Here is a 14,745-nt window from a genome sequence, read left to right as displayed (position 1 = left end):
GGGAAGATGGAGAGAACAGCAGATACATTTCTCATAGGATGCATACCAAAGTTGTCATAGTAACTGTCATTCTGAAAAACACCAGAAACTACCACTGTAACACACACAGAGAGAAAATTATAAACACAACTTCTGTTAAAATAGATGGAGGGGTCAGGGTTTGTTTGAAGTTGTTAAACTCAACATCAAGTCCCATCAGTGGTAATGTGCCAATCAAAAAATTCAACTTTTCCTTGAGCTTTGGCTAAGCGCTGTTGGAGTAGTATAGAAGGTTTAATGCAGAAGCAAGAGTGACAGATAGAAAATTAAGGTAACAGACAATCAGATGCTCCAGGATACTCTTCTAGACTGTATGGAGTTATTCAATTTGCACTTAGCTTCTCCAGAGACCACACTGAGAGGACTGAACACAATATACTAAATTCTACAAGTTAATTATTACTTAATGTGGAATCTAAGTCTGGTTTGGATCTTTGGGAAAAGAGGAGATAGAAAATGCTGTGAGAAGGGAAATGGTTGGGGAAGATGGGAAAGTGGACTATGGTATCACAAAGGAAGAGGAAGGGAAAAAATAAATCTGTCTGTTGGGATATAGATTAGTAGAATATTGAGTTAATATTCCCTCCCCCAGTGTTCAGAACCTTCAAATTAAGATGATCACAAGATAAGAAAATCTCCCTCAATAATCACTTGATAAACCATACCCATTAAGCCAAGAGTTTGGTAATGAACATGGGCAAAGAGCCTTGTTTTATGTCATATGTTTCTATATTCTTGAACCCAACATTAAAAACTCATTTATAAACAGGTTGTTCTGCTGTTCTTCAATTAAGCTATAAGATAGTGCTTTAGAACATTTAAATATCAAAGCAACTTCACAGTAACATTATCAAATAAAATTTGATGCATTCACAAGGAATATTTGAGTGGAATGGTGAATGGCGAATCTCAAGCAATTGATAGGTAAAACCAGTCACTTCTGATTGCAAATTAGTTGGCAATAATGAACTACCACCCCCCACCCACAGCAAATCCATTAATGAGAATATTCAGAAATCATGCTAAGGGTCACCAAAATGTTTATTGGAAAACTTAAGGAAGAGCAACTCAAGGTAATAGTGCAGCTTGCTTCTTTCTTCTGCTTCTACCAACTCTCCTCTATTTTGCTACTGATTTTCTCATTCTGCCAACCCTTCACACACCTGCAGACAAGCCCAGAGATTAAGTTTACAGGATGAATGGTCTGGACTTCCATTTTATGCTTGACTGCAAACACTGGCTTAGCAGCTGTTTGTGATGTTTCTGTTCCAAGACTTATTTCTGTATCACCCTGTATCAGTTATTAATATCACCAAGTCTGTGTCTCTATGAAAGAAAAATAGCTTTCCTACTACATGATACAGTCACTAACGTTGTTGAAATTGCTGTAGTAATTGACTGCATCTCAATGGGTTTTGCTTTAACCAATCACAGCAAAGCTACGCTACATTTACAGGTGCGAACAGCAGTAACCCATCCAGGAACGCAAGATCATTGGCAAAGCTGACCACAATCCATTGTTTGAACAGGTTACTAATGCAAATGACACATTTCACTGTACATGTGACAAACTAGAATCTTGAATCTGAAGATCATCATTCTGCTAATCGAGTCCACAACAGCAAGTACAGTAACCCAGTCCGTACTAATCCCCTGCTTGTTTCCACCTCTTCCCCAAGCCCAAGAATTTTATAAATTACAGTCGGCCCTCTTTATCCACGAGTTCTGCATGCGCAAATTCAACCACCAACTGTGAATCGAGAAAACCCGGAAGTTCTCTTCCAGCACTTGTTGTTTGAGCATGTACAGACTTTTTTTTCTTGTCATTATTCCCTAAACTAGTGGTCACCAACCCGTCGATCTTTGAGACTTTCCCAGTAGATCCCAAAAAAAAACAAAACACAAATACTGTTGAGAGATTGCTTCTGGGTTGCGGGGTTTTAGTTCCGTTCTTTCTGTCCATGCATGCATGTAGCTCCCCTGCACTACACAGTGTAATTCAGTGGTCCCCGACCACCAGGCTACTAGGAAACGATATGAGTCAGCTGCACCTTTCCTCATTTCCTGTCATGCCCACTGTTGAACTTGAATACATGCGAGGTCATCAGTCGCCTAATGCAGTGATACCCTCGCAGCAGGGATCACTGGTTGGCCTTGGGCAGCTGGCAGGAAGTGCTGTTGCTACTGGCTCGGAGTGCGGACAGATGGGCGCTGCCTCTAAACCTGTTTACCACACTGAATGTTCGTGGGGAACCCGGTGCTAAAATATTCGCAGACGACCTAATTCGGGCTCAGCGTTTCGTAAATATCAGAACAGTTACCTTGCTGCGATCTACTGAAACAAAGTTTTGTCGGCCGACAGATTCTACAAGGGGGGCGGGCGCCTTGTCGCACTCCCCGCTCGGTCGGTCGCTCTCTCCGGACTGCGACTGCCAGGCCCCGGTACGGGGACCTCCGGCCCTGACCTTGTCCTCTCACCCCATCCACGACCAGCCGCACCTGGCCAAGGCAGGAGGCTGCAGTTCAGGCTGGGAGGCTGTCTAATGAGGCAATGAAAACTGCTTTGGCACCTTGAGTCCAAGCACCCTGCACTTATAAAGACAAATGCGTTGAGATTTTTCAGTGGAAAAAACGTGAGCAAGCAGGATAGAAGCTAAGTGCCCAGAGCCGCGAAAACTAAATTGTGGAATAGACTGGACATAAGGAACCTGCTTTGAGTATCGGTGTATTCTGGTCGTGTTTAACACCACCCCCCCCCCCGTCCGCAAGAATATTGTCAATATTAAACAGGTCTGCGGTGCAAAAAAGGGTGGGTACCCTGGTGTTTATACGTTATTTCTACTTCCGGGTTGCAGGGTTTTACTTCTGGTCTTTTCTGTCCCGGTGCGCATGCGTGCAACTAATTGATTTGGGGTCGATCTCGCCTTTCACTATTGGGCTTAAAAAGGTTGGTGACCACTACCGTAAACAATGCAGTATAACAACTAGATTACATAGCATTTACATTGTATTCGGTATTATAAGTAATCTAGAGATGATTTAAAGTATACAGGAGGATGAGCGTAGGTTACTGTGGATCGGGATCGGAAAAAAATCGGAAGTTCTCTTACTATCTAAGTCGGAACAGGTACATCCAGTATTATTTAGCGTCAGTCAGTCAAATACTTGTCTTAGTATATAGTATATATTTTACCTTTCTATGCATATAAAACACTTAAGAATGTATGTTTCAGCGCTGGGCTCTGGAAGTTCCCGAATTCGATCCAGTGACAGACCACTTCCGAGCACGCTCTCCTTCCGTGCCTGGTTGATGTGGAGGATCAAAAACCCAAAACCCAATAGTTAAACCACTGCGTTGCTTAGTAATAATTGTAGCTTTCATCGGGGCAGGGCCTTTCTCACTTTACCCTTTAAAATTGTTCCAATCGTTGACCGACTGTAGCCTAATGCTTTTCCAATGACCGATGGCGTTTCAGCTCTTTCCGATTGCTTTATTATTTCCACTTTATTTTCAATCATGATCGTGATTACTTTCATGAACAGAAACAATGCAGATTCAGAGCTCGACCGCCCGCACTGAGACAGGTTAAATAAGGTCTGGGGTTCCACTGGGTCCTAAGGTCCACCACATTAAGACAGGTTGAATAAGGGACTCCAGCATCCGCGAGGGGTCCCAGAACCAATCCCTTGCGGATAAGGAAGGCTGACTGTATTTTCCCTCGTGTTTATTCATTTGGTGGAGAAGCCCTCATATATTCATCTACGTTACCATGGCTGGATTAATGATTCTTGGAAAGCTCATGATCTAATCAGGGTTGTACTTTCATTAGAAAAAGCAAAATTCACTAATTGCTGGAAATCTTAAATATCAATAGAAGATGCACCTGAAGAAACATCAATAGTGAGAAAAACATAGAAACATAGAAAACCTACAGCACAATACAGGCCCTTTGCCCACAAAGTTGTACCGAACATATAATCTTGTTCTGAACGCAAGGCATTGACCTAAAATGTTAATACAATGGATTCTGGTTAATTGGGTCAGGGCAGCCACTTATTTGGAACAATTCGTAAAGAACAAAAACTAATTGAGAAAATGCTAGGATTCCCCTTGTTTATTTGGACACTACACTGCTTGATTGGGACAAGACACTGTTGCCATAGTTTCTAACTAGTGTCAGTTGTGTGTACTTATGTGGCCATTAGACATTACAACATGCTGAGAATAAAGTTTTTAAAATGTCATCAATTTTGTGTAGTTGTGCACGTGAATGTTATCCATTTGGGTTGATGGACGAAGATTTAAAAAGCAGTGAGTTTTGATCATATTGTTTTTAATATCTTGAAGGTGGTTCATTATCTGCACACTGTGACTATGCTGATTTTGTTCATTTACAGTCAATTGGCAGTGCATACTGAATGAATGCCTCTGTCGATAATTTTAAGAACTAATACAGAGCATTATGGGACGGTAGCAATATTGGTGGTGTTCTCATTTGTTCTGAATTTCATTTAAATACATAACTTATTACTCAGTTAAAACGGTAGTTTAGAATTTTTATAACATTTTAACTATTTCAATGAAACTTTGGTTAATTGGGAAAGCCGCTTAATTGTGCCAAAATATACAGGCCTTGATGTGTCCCAATTAACAGGAATCCATTTTCTCATTCTCCACAAAATGCTACGTGCTTATATATAGAAATACCTGTCTGGATGATTTGCAAATAAATGCATTTAACTGTATCTCAGTATATTATTCTGCTGAGTATTTACACCATCTTCTGTTTGTATTTATGTTCTCATAGTTTGGTTAAACGTTTCCTAAGGACCAAGGTAAATTTCATCAGTACAGATCTGAGACTTGTACTGATGATGGGGGAGAAGGCCCTGGTTTCTATAAAACATAAAATTCCATCTTCCTCAGAGCATACTTGTGCAATTCTACACTGCCATTCTTCATTTCTGTCTGGTTTGGTGCATCATTCTCTCACAATTTTCTGAGAAACACAGCAAACTGCAAGGTCAGCAGAAAAAGTCATTGGCTGCAGTGTACCACCAAAGTAGGACTTCTGCATGTACAGGACAGAGCAGACAGGAAAAATCTCTGTGGGTACTACCTACCCAGCCAAAGTTCTCTTCTGTAAAGTACTGTTGGGTCATTAAAACAAAAGCTTCATCCGATCTTAAAAGATTCTTCTCCCATGCAGTTAATGAGAAAGAGAGCGAGAGAGACTGACAGTAGTATGTCAAATGCCGGGTGAACAACGTAGTCTTTGGGGTAACTGCAAGTCTGTGTTCTTACTGTTGCTTTGCTCACGCTTGAGTGCTCAGTGGCGGATGCTGATGCTATTTTTTGCTGCTAGTGGTGGGGGGGGGGATTGTTGCTGCCACTTACGTGCGGGAGGGAGGAGAGCTGGGGGGACTTTGGCGTTCTACATTTAGCTGTCATCAATTTTTTGGGGCACTCCTCTGTTTTCATGGATTGTTGCAAAGAAAAAGCATTTCAGCATGTATATTGTATACATTTCTCTGACATTAAATGTAGCCTTTAAATCTTTGAATAAAGTTGATCCTTGACATATTGAAAAATCAAAATGAACAAGGGGCTTTAATGGGGTGGAGTTTGTTAAGTATGTTCAGGAAGGTTTCCTGACACATTATGTAGATAAGCCTACAAGGGGAGTCTGTATTTGATTTGGTATTGGGATATGAACCTGGTCAGGTCTCTCAGTAAGAGAGCATTTTGGAATTAGTGATCACAATTCTATCTCCTTTACCATAGCATTAGAGAGGGATAGGAGCAGACAAGTTAGGAAAACTTTTAATTGAATTTAGGGGAAATATGAAACTTTCAGACAGGAACTTGGAAGTATAAATTGGGAGCAGATGTACTCAGGGAAATGTATGGCGGAAATGTGGCAAATGGCCAGGGGATACTGGACATTTCTGTTCTGCATAGGTATGTTCCAATGAGACAGGGAAAGAATGGTAGGGTATAGGAACCATGGTGTACAAAGGCAGTTGAGAAATTAGTCAAGAAAAAAAGCTTACAAAAGGTTCAAAAACTAGGTAATGCCAGAGATCAAGAGAATTATAAGGCTAGCAGAAAGGAGCTTAAGAATGAAATTAGGAGAGCCAGAAGGGGCCATGAGAAGGCCTTGGTGGACAGGATTAAGGAAAACCCCAAGGCATTCTACAAGTATGTGAAGATCAAGAGGATAGTACGACAGTGGAAAAGTGTGAATGGAACCTGAGGAGGTAGCAGAAGTACTTAATGAATACTTTGCTTCTGTATTCACTACGGAAAAGGACCTTGGTGATTGTAGGGATGACTTAAAGCAGACTGAAAAGCTTGAGCACATAATTAAGAAAGAGCTTTTGGAAAGCATCAAGTTGGATAAGTCAGCAGGACTGGACGAGATATACCCCAGGCTATTGTGGGAGGCGAGGGCGGAGATTGCTGAGCCTCTGGCAATGATCTTTGCATCATCAATGGGGACGGGAGAGGTTCTGGAGGATTGGAGGGTTGTAGATGTTGATCCCTTACTCAAGAAAGGGAATAGAGATAGACCAGGAAATTATAGACCAGTGAGTCTTACTTCAATGTTAAAGGATAATGAGAGGCAGGAGTGGTGAGGCATAATATGATCAGGAATAGTTAGCATGGCATTGTCAAAGGAACGTCGTGCTTTATGAGCCTGATTGAATTTTTTGAGGATGTGACAAAACACACTGATGAAGGAAGAGCAGTAGGTGTAGTATATATGGATTTCAGCAAAGCATTTGATAAGGTACCCCATAAAGGTTTATTGAGAAAGTAAGGAGGCATGAGATGCAAGGGGACCTTGTTTTAGGGATCCAGAATTAACTTGCCAACAGAAGGCAAAGAGTGGTTGTAGATGGGTCATATTCTGCATGGAGATCGGTCACCAGTGTTGTGCCTCAGGGATTTGTTCTGGGACCCCTTTTCTTCATGATTTTTATAAATGAACTGGATGAGGAAGTGGAGGGACAGGTTCATAAATTTGTTGATGACACTAAGATTGGGGTGTTGTGGATAGTGCGAAGGGCTGTCAGAGGTTACAGCAGGACATTGAGAGGATGCAAAGCTGGGCTGAGGAGTTCAACCCAGGTAAGTGTGAGGTGGTTCATTTTGGTAGGTCAAATATGATGGCAGAAACACCGTGGCGACCCACTTCCCAGCGCACTCGAACCGGCTCACAAAGTGGTGCATGCCGGCATTGAGGCTGGTCCCCAAAAAGGGCGCCAAGCCTGCTTCACCAGCAAGGGGAAAAGCCCGCCCATGGGACGGGACTGTGAATATGCCTGGGGAGGCCGCGAAGTTTGAATAAACCTTTTTTGCAACTGCAGCTCACCGACTATGTGTCATTATTTCAGCGCTGCGTGAAGCACACTGCTACAATTGGTGACCCCGACGGTCCAAATGATATTTGGACCGGAGATGAACGACGCTGCATCTATTCATGCAGTTTCATTAAAACTGCCAGGTTTCTGGACGCTTCGACCTCACCTATGGTTCCAACAAGCAGAAGCCCAATTCCACATTTGGCAGATAACCGCGGATTCCACACGTTACTACTACGTGGTGAGCTCCCTCGACCAGGAGACAGCCACCCAGGTTGAGGAGTTCATACAGTCACCCCCGGAGGATGGCAAATACACAAAATTCAAAGCCCTGCTCATAAGGACTTTCGAACTCTCACGGAGCGAGCTGCCTGCTTATTGCACCTGGATAGTTTGGGAGACAGGCCGCCGTCGGCTTTGATGAAAAAGATGCTGTCCCTGGCCGGAGGACACAAGCCCTGCCTCATGTTTCAGCAGGCGTTCCTGGAGCAGCTGCCCGAGAACATACGCCTGCTGCTGTCCGACGCGGATTTCAACGACCCCCGGAAGGTGGCGGCCCGGGCAGACGTGCTGCAGAAAGCCAAGAAGGAGAATGGGGCGTCCGTTGCACAGATCACCAGGCAACGCTCCCAGCAGCAAACCAGACCAGGCCCAGCTGCACAGCCGGCTAACCCCAGAGGCAGGGGTGAGGAGACCAATGAACAATAGTGCTTCTACTGTAGCTGTAGCCAGCCCTGCAAGTTCCCGGGAAGCGCCAGGGCCAGCCGCCGCTGATGGCTACAGTGGCTGGCCATCGGGATAGCCTCCTGTATGTCTGGGATAAGCAGTCCGGACGTCGCTTTTTGGTCGACACCGGAGCAGAGATCAGCGTCTTACCTCCGACAAGTTACGGCACCCACAACAGAGAACCGGGTCCCACCCTGAGGGCCGCGAACGGCAGCACAGTAAGGACCTATGGCACCCGTACGGTGCAGCTACAGTTTGGCTCCAGCCGGTTCACGTGGGACTTCACACTGGCCGCCATAGCCCAACCGCTCCTGGGAGCGGATTTTTTGCAAGCTCACAGCCTACTGGTCGACCTGCAAGGGAGGAGACTGGTCTACGCCGAGACTTTTCAAACGTTCTCCCAGTTGCTGGCCCCACACCTAGACTCCATCACGCTGTCCGACAACGACTACACCAGAGTCCTGGTGGATTTCCCATCGGTTCTGGCACTGCAGTTCACGGCAGCCATGCCCAGACACAATGTACAGCACCACATCCCGACACAATGTACAGCACCACATCCCGACACAAGGACCACCCCTCCATGCCCGTGCTCGAAGGCTTCCCCCGGACAAGCTCCGACTGGCGAAGGAGGAGTTCAAGAGGATGGAGGAATTAGGGATCGTACAGCGGTCCGACAGCCCATGGGCCTCCCCCCTGCACATGGTACCCAAAGCAACAGGGGGCTGGAGACCATGTGGCGACTACCACAGGCTGAACGAGGCTACAACACCGGACCGCTACCCTGTGCCACACATTCAGGACTTTGCAGCAAACCTGCACTGCGCACAGATCTTCTCCAAGGTGGACCTCGTCCGGGGATACCATCAAATCCCAATGCATCCGGACGACGACCCAAAACAGCACTCATCACCCCGTTCGGCCTTTTCGAGTTCCTCTGCATGCCGTTTGGCCTAAAGAATGCCACACAGACGTTCCAGCGGTTAATGGACGCGGTGGGACGCGACCTGGACTTCGCTTTCATCAATTTGGACGACATCCTCATAGCCAGCAGTAATCGTCAGGAGCACCTGTCCCACCTCCGTCAACTCTACGCCCAGCTGAGTGAATACAGCCTAACAATCAACCTGGCCAAATGCCATTTCGGGCTCAACACCATCGACTTCCTGGGCCACAGGATTACTAAAGACGGGGCAACCCCTCTGCCCGCCAAGGAAGACGCGGTCCACCATTTCCCCCGACCCAACACAATCAAAGGCCTTCAGGAGTTTGTGGGTATGGTGAATTTCTACCACCGCTTCCTCCCCTCAGCAGCCTGAATCATGCTGTTCGCCCTGATGTCGGGTAAGGGCAAGGACATTACCTGGGACAAGGAGCCCGCCACCGCTTTCTTTAAAACCAAAGAAGCCTTGGCAAATGCCACGATGCTAGTGCACCCCAGAATGGACATCCCTACCGTCCTCACGGTGGATGCATCTAACACGGCAGTCGGTGGAGAGCTGGAACAACTCATCGAAGGTTGCTGGCAACCCCTGGTATTTTTCAGCAAACACCTACAACCACCCGAGCTCAAATACAGTGCTTTCGACCAGGAACTGTTGGCGCTATGTCTAGCAATCCGGCATTTCAGCTACTTCTTAGAAGGTAGGCACTTCACCGCGTTCACGGACCACAAACCTCTTACCTTTGCATTCACGAAAGCATCCGACCCCTGGTCGTCCCGCCAGCAGCAACTTCTATCCTACATCTCCGAATACACAACGGATGTCCGGCATGTCTTGGGAAAGGACAATGTCGTGGTGGACGCTCTCTCCAGACCTGACATTCAAGCCCTGTCCCAGTGGGTAGACTATGAAGCGCTGGCAGAGGCGCAGCAAGCAGACGAGGAGATCCCAAGTTATAGGACTGCAGTCTCTGGTTTGCAGCTCCAGGACCTCCCCATAGGCCCAGGTGAGAGGACCCTACTCTGTGACATCACCACTGGCCAACCCCGCCCCATTGTCCCGGCAGCGGCGCATTTTCAACTCCATTCACAACTTAGCGCACCCCTCCATCAGGACAACCGTCCGGATGGTAGCCAACAAGTTCGTTTGGCACGGACTCCACAAGCAGGTCAGTGAATGGGCCAAAACGTGCATGCACTGCCAGACGGCCAAGGTGCAGCGGCACACCAAAGCCCTGACGCAGCAGTTCCACCCCACCCGCCGGCGTTTCGACCACATTCATGTGGATATCATGGGCCCCCTGCCAGTGTCGCGAGGAGCGTAGCACCTCCTGACTATCATGGACCAGTTCACAAGATGGCCAGATGCAGTCCCGCTCACCGACACCACCTCCAAATCCTGAGCCCGAGCACTGATTGCAACCGAGTATCTCGCTTTGGTGTACCGACCCACATTACCTCCGACAGAGGCGCCCAGTTCACCTCCAGCCTGTGGTCCGCTATGACCAGCCTTTTGGGGACACAGCTGCACCACACAACTGCCTACCACCCACAGTCCAACAGACTAGTGGAGCGTTTCCACCGTCACCTGAAGTCGGCTCTCATGGCTCGCCTCAAAGGGCCTAACTGGGTGGACGAGCTTCCCTGGGTCCTGCTCGGAATCCGCACGGCGCCCAAAGAGGATCTGCACACCTTGTCGGCCGAGTTGGTGTAAGACGCACCCCTGTTCATCCCAGGAGAGTTCATACTTGCCCCAAGAACCCGCAGCAGTTCTGGACAGACTACATGAGAGGCTCGGTAACCTGGCCCCATACCCACTTCACAGCATGGGCAGAACCTGACCTGCGTACCCAAACACCTGCAAAACTGTAAGTTCGTTTTTGTACGACGGGGCGGACACTGGACTCCACTACAACGGCCCTACAAGGGGCCGTTTACAGTGATCAGAAACAACGGGTCCACATTCGTGCTGGACATTGGGGGGAAAGAGGTTTTCACAGTGGACCGACTCAAACCGGCCCATGTGAACTGGCGCAGCCGGTCAAGATTCAGGCCCCGTGGCGCAGAGGCAGACCTCCCAAACAGAGTCCGACCCAGACTGAGGACATTGGGGGGGAGGTGTATCGCTGGTTCTGGGGGGGGGGGGGTTATGTGGCGACCCACTTCCCAGCGCACTCGAACCGGCTCACAAAATGGCGCGCGCCAGAATTGAGGCTGGTCCCAAAAAGGGCGCCAAGCCTGCTTCACCAGCAAGGGGAAAAGCCCGCGCGCGGGACGGGACTGTGAATATGCTCCCCCTATAGCATTCCCGCCCGGGGAGGGCAGGAACAGGAAGGCTTTAAAGTGAGGCCGCGAAGTTTGAATAAATCTCTTCTGCAACTGCAACTCACCGACTACGTGTCGTTATTTCAGCGCAGCGTGTAGCACACCGCTACATTACCATTAATACTATTATTAGTATTAATTATTATTATAATTAATACTAATGATATTATTAATAGTAATATTATTGGTAAAACAACATACCGTAGATTCCGGATTATAAGCCGCTACTTTTTTCCCACATTTTGAACAGCTTTGAACTCTGCGGCCTTTAATCCAGAGCGGCTAATACATGGTTTTTTTTCATGCCGCCTCGTAAACATTTTGCCTCGTAACAGTAGACCAATAAAATTGATGAGTAGTTCACAGAGGTCCAATGAAATTGTACGATAAATCAAGCGCACTTTCACAATTAAATTATTGTAAATCAGTCATTTGTACTCACCCTCATCAACATGGAAAATACTCGAAGAAAAGCAAGACCCGAGCGCGTCAGACCCGAGCGCATCAGACCCGATTAGACCCGATCGCGTTACGCAAGCGCGTCAGACCCGAGCGCATCAGACCCGATTAGACCCGATCGCGTTACGCAAGCGCGTCAGACCCGAGCGCATCAGACCCGATCGCGTTATGCGAGCACGTCAGACTCGATTAGACCCGATCGCGTTACGCAAGCGCATCAGACCCGATCGCGTTACGTGAGCGCGTCAGACCCGAGCGAAAACGCTGCTTTTAAGTTAAAGGCGATCAATAACTTTTCCTGGTAGGCTGCAGTATATATATTTTTACCAGTCGCTAGGAGATATTGGAATGTTGTTCGTGCTGTTCAGTAAAAAAGTATATGCAACGTAATTTGTGTTACCGATACGTATGTATATTTAAAAGTAGCGGTGCGGCCTTTACAATTAAAAAATTGATTTTATTTCTAAAATTAGAGCCAGCGGCTTTTAATCAGGTGCGCTCTGTAGTCCGGAATCTACGGTAATTAATAATTACTATTATTAGTATTAATAGTATTGATGTTAATAGTATTAATGGTAAGACTCTTGGCAGTGTGGAGGATCAGAGGGATCTTGGGGTCCAAGTCCATAGGACACTCAAAGCTGCTGTACAGGTTGACTGTGTGGTTAAGAAGGCACACAGTGTATTGGCGTTCATCAACTGTGGAACTGAGTTCAAGAGCCAAGAGGTAATGTTACAGCTGTATAAAACTCTGGTCAGACTCCACTTGGAGTACTGTGCTTAGTTCTGGTCACTTCACCAAATGAAGTATGTGGAAAATATAGAAAGGGTGCAGAGGAGATTTACAAGGATGTTGCCTGGATTGGGGAGTATGCCTCATGAGAATAGGTTGAACGAATTCGGCTTTTTCTTCTTGGAGCGACGGAAGATGAGAGGTAACCTGATAGAGGTGTACAAGATGAATGAGAGGCATTGATTGTGTGGATAGTCAGAGTCAGAGGCTTTTTCCCAGGGCTGAAATGGCTAACACGAGAAGACACAGTTTTAAGGTGCTTGGAAGTAGGCACAGAGGAGATGTCTGGGGCAAGTTGTTTTTACGTAAAGTGTGGTGAGTGCGTGGAATGGGCTGCCAGCGACGGTGGTGGAGGTGGATACAATAGGGTCTTTTAATAGACTCTTGGATAGGTATATGGAGCTTAGAAAACTAGAGGGCAATGGGTAACCTTAGGTAATTTCTAAGTTAAGGACATGTTCGGCACAGCATTGTAGGCCGAAAAGCCTGTATTGTGCTGTAGGTTTTCTATGTTCTGTGTTTCTAACTATATGGTTTAAAATTGAGCACACCATTTCTCTTTACACCAGGTCAATGACCCAAAAATAACATTGTATAAACAAGGTTTTACCTATGGTATCTGCTTTGCTGAAGTGACGAGTAACCACATTGTCCATGTTGCTATTCTCACACAACTTTAATTCCAAGAGGTAAACCTCTACCTTACAATTCTTCACAAACATCCCATGTTCAACAACCTGTGGACGGAATATATCACAACATTAGAAAGTACTAGGCTAAAAGATCACAGGGAAAAAAATAAGGACTACACATATTTTGCATGAAATAAACTTTTGTGTTTTTTTTTTACTTATAATAAAACTAGAAAGTCTGCAGGTGCTGAAAATCCAAATCAACTGACACAAAATGCTGGAGGAACTCAGCCAGTGAGGCAATATCTATGGAAGTGAATAAAGTTGATATTTCAGGCCAAAACCCTCCAGCAGGAGATTCTACTCATTTGGCTCTGAAATTAGTTGGCATAAGGCACTTTTCAACAAACGTATTTCTAGATTAAGTCATGAACAAAACTGAAGTAATTTGCACACCAACTTCTGAAAAGCTGCATTCTAGTGTGGTGGCTAAGTGAATTTAATTTTTTAACTGCATTTACACATTCAACAGCCAAGTTCAGATGATAATTATGCACATTCTTCCTTTGTAAGAAGTGAACTTTGCATCTGGTCTCAAATATTCTGTAATTAAGGAAACAAAGTATCTCATTCATAATCTAGCTATTTTAGCTCCTCATTTTTTCTGTAACACATAACTTAAAGGCGCAATATCTATCACATGTGCTATCTTGGATCTGGTTGTAGTTAGGAATCCTCTTGGAAAGGGTGATCACAGTATGACTGAGTTTCTCATACAAATGGGGGATGCAATAGTTTGTTCTAAAACTAGAATATTATGCCTAAATAATGGAGACTACAATGGGATGAGGAAGGATTTGGCTAATGTAGACTGCGAACACAGGCTATATGGTGGAACGGTTGAGGAACAGTGGAAGACTTCCAAAGAGATTTTTCCAATGGTGTTCAACAAAAGTATTCCAGTTAAAAGCAAGGACAGGAAGGGTGGGGAGAGCCAACCTTGGATAACTAGGGAAATAAAAGAAGGTATCAAACTAAAAGCTCATGCATACAAAGTCGAAAATTGGAAGATTCGGCTAGATTATGAAAATAAACTAGCAGTACATATAAAAACAGATAGCGAAAGATTTTATAATTATATAAAGCAGAAAAGGGTGGCTAAAGTGAAAGTAGGTCCTTAGAGGACGAGAAAGGGGAATTGATATTGGGGAACGAGGAAATGGCAGGGGCTTTGAATGACTATTTTGTGTCAGTCTTCACGGTTGAGGACATGTCTAACAAGCCAAAGAGAAATGTTATGTATGTGATGGGAGGTGAGGACCTCGATACAATAGCTATCACTAAAGAGGTAGTGTTAAGCAAACTTATGGGCCTGAAGATAGATAAGCACCCGGCCCTGATGGAATGAATCCCAGGGTACTGAAAGGAATGGTAGAAATTATAGTAGAGGCTTTAGTGAT

The 14,745-nt window shown here is 45.7% G+C and overlaps 1 protein-coding gene across 3 annotated transcripts in view; it reads right to left on the bottom strand.

The window, feature by feature from the left end:
• usp4 (ubiquitin specific peptidase 4 (proto-oncogene)) overlaps positions 1 to 14,745 on the bottom strand; it is a 114,100-nt gene that overhangs the window by 64,183 nt on the left and 35,172 nt on the right. For all 3 annotated transcript variants that reach the window (XM_073072632.1, XM_073072634.1, XM_073072633.1), the window contains exon 4: positions 13,264 to 13,390. In XM_073072632.1, the coding sequence (XP_072928733.1) occupies positions 13,264 to 13,390 (127 nt within the window). The remainder of the gene's footprint in view (positions 1 to 13,263; positions 13,391 to 14,745) is intronic.

This window comes from Hemitrygon akajei, chromosome 19 (assembly GCF_048418815.1).
Source record: "Hemitrygon akajei chromosome 19, sHemAka1.3, whole genome shotgun sequence".
Classification (NCBI taxonomy): Eukaryota; Metazoa; Chordata; class Chondrichthyes; order Myliobatiformes; family Dasyatidae; genus Hemitrygon; species Hemitrygon akajei.
The sequence above is the reverse complement of the archived record's forward strand: the minus strand, read 5'-3'. Positions and strand labels throughout refer to the sequence as shown.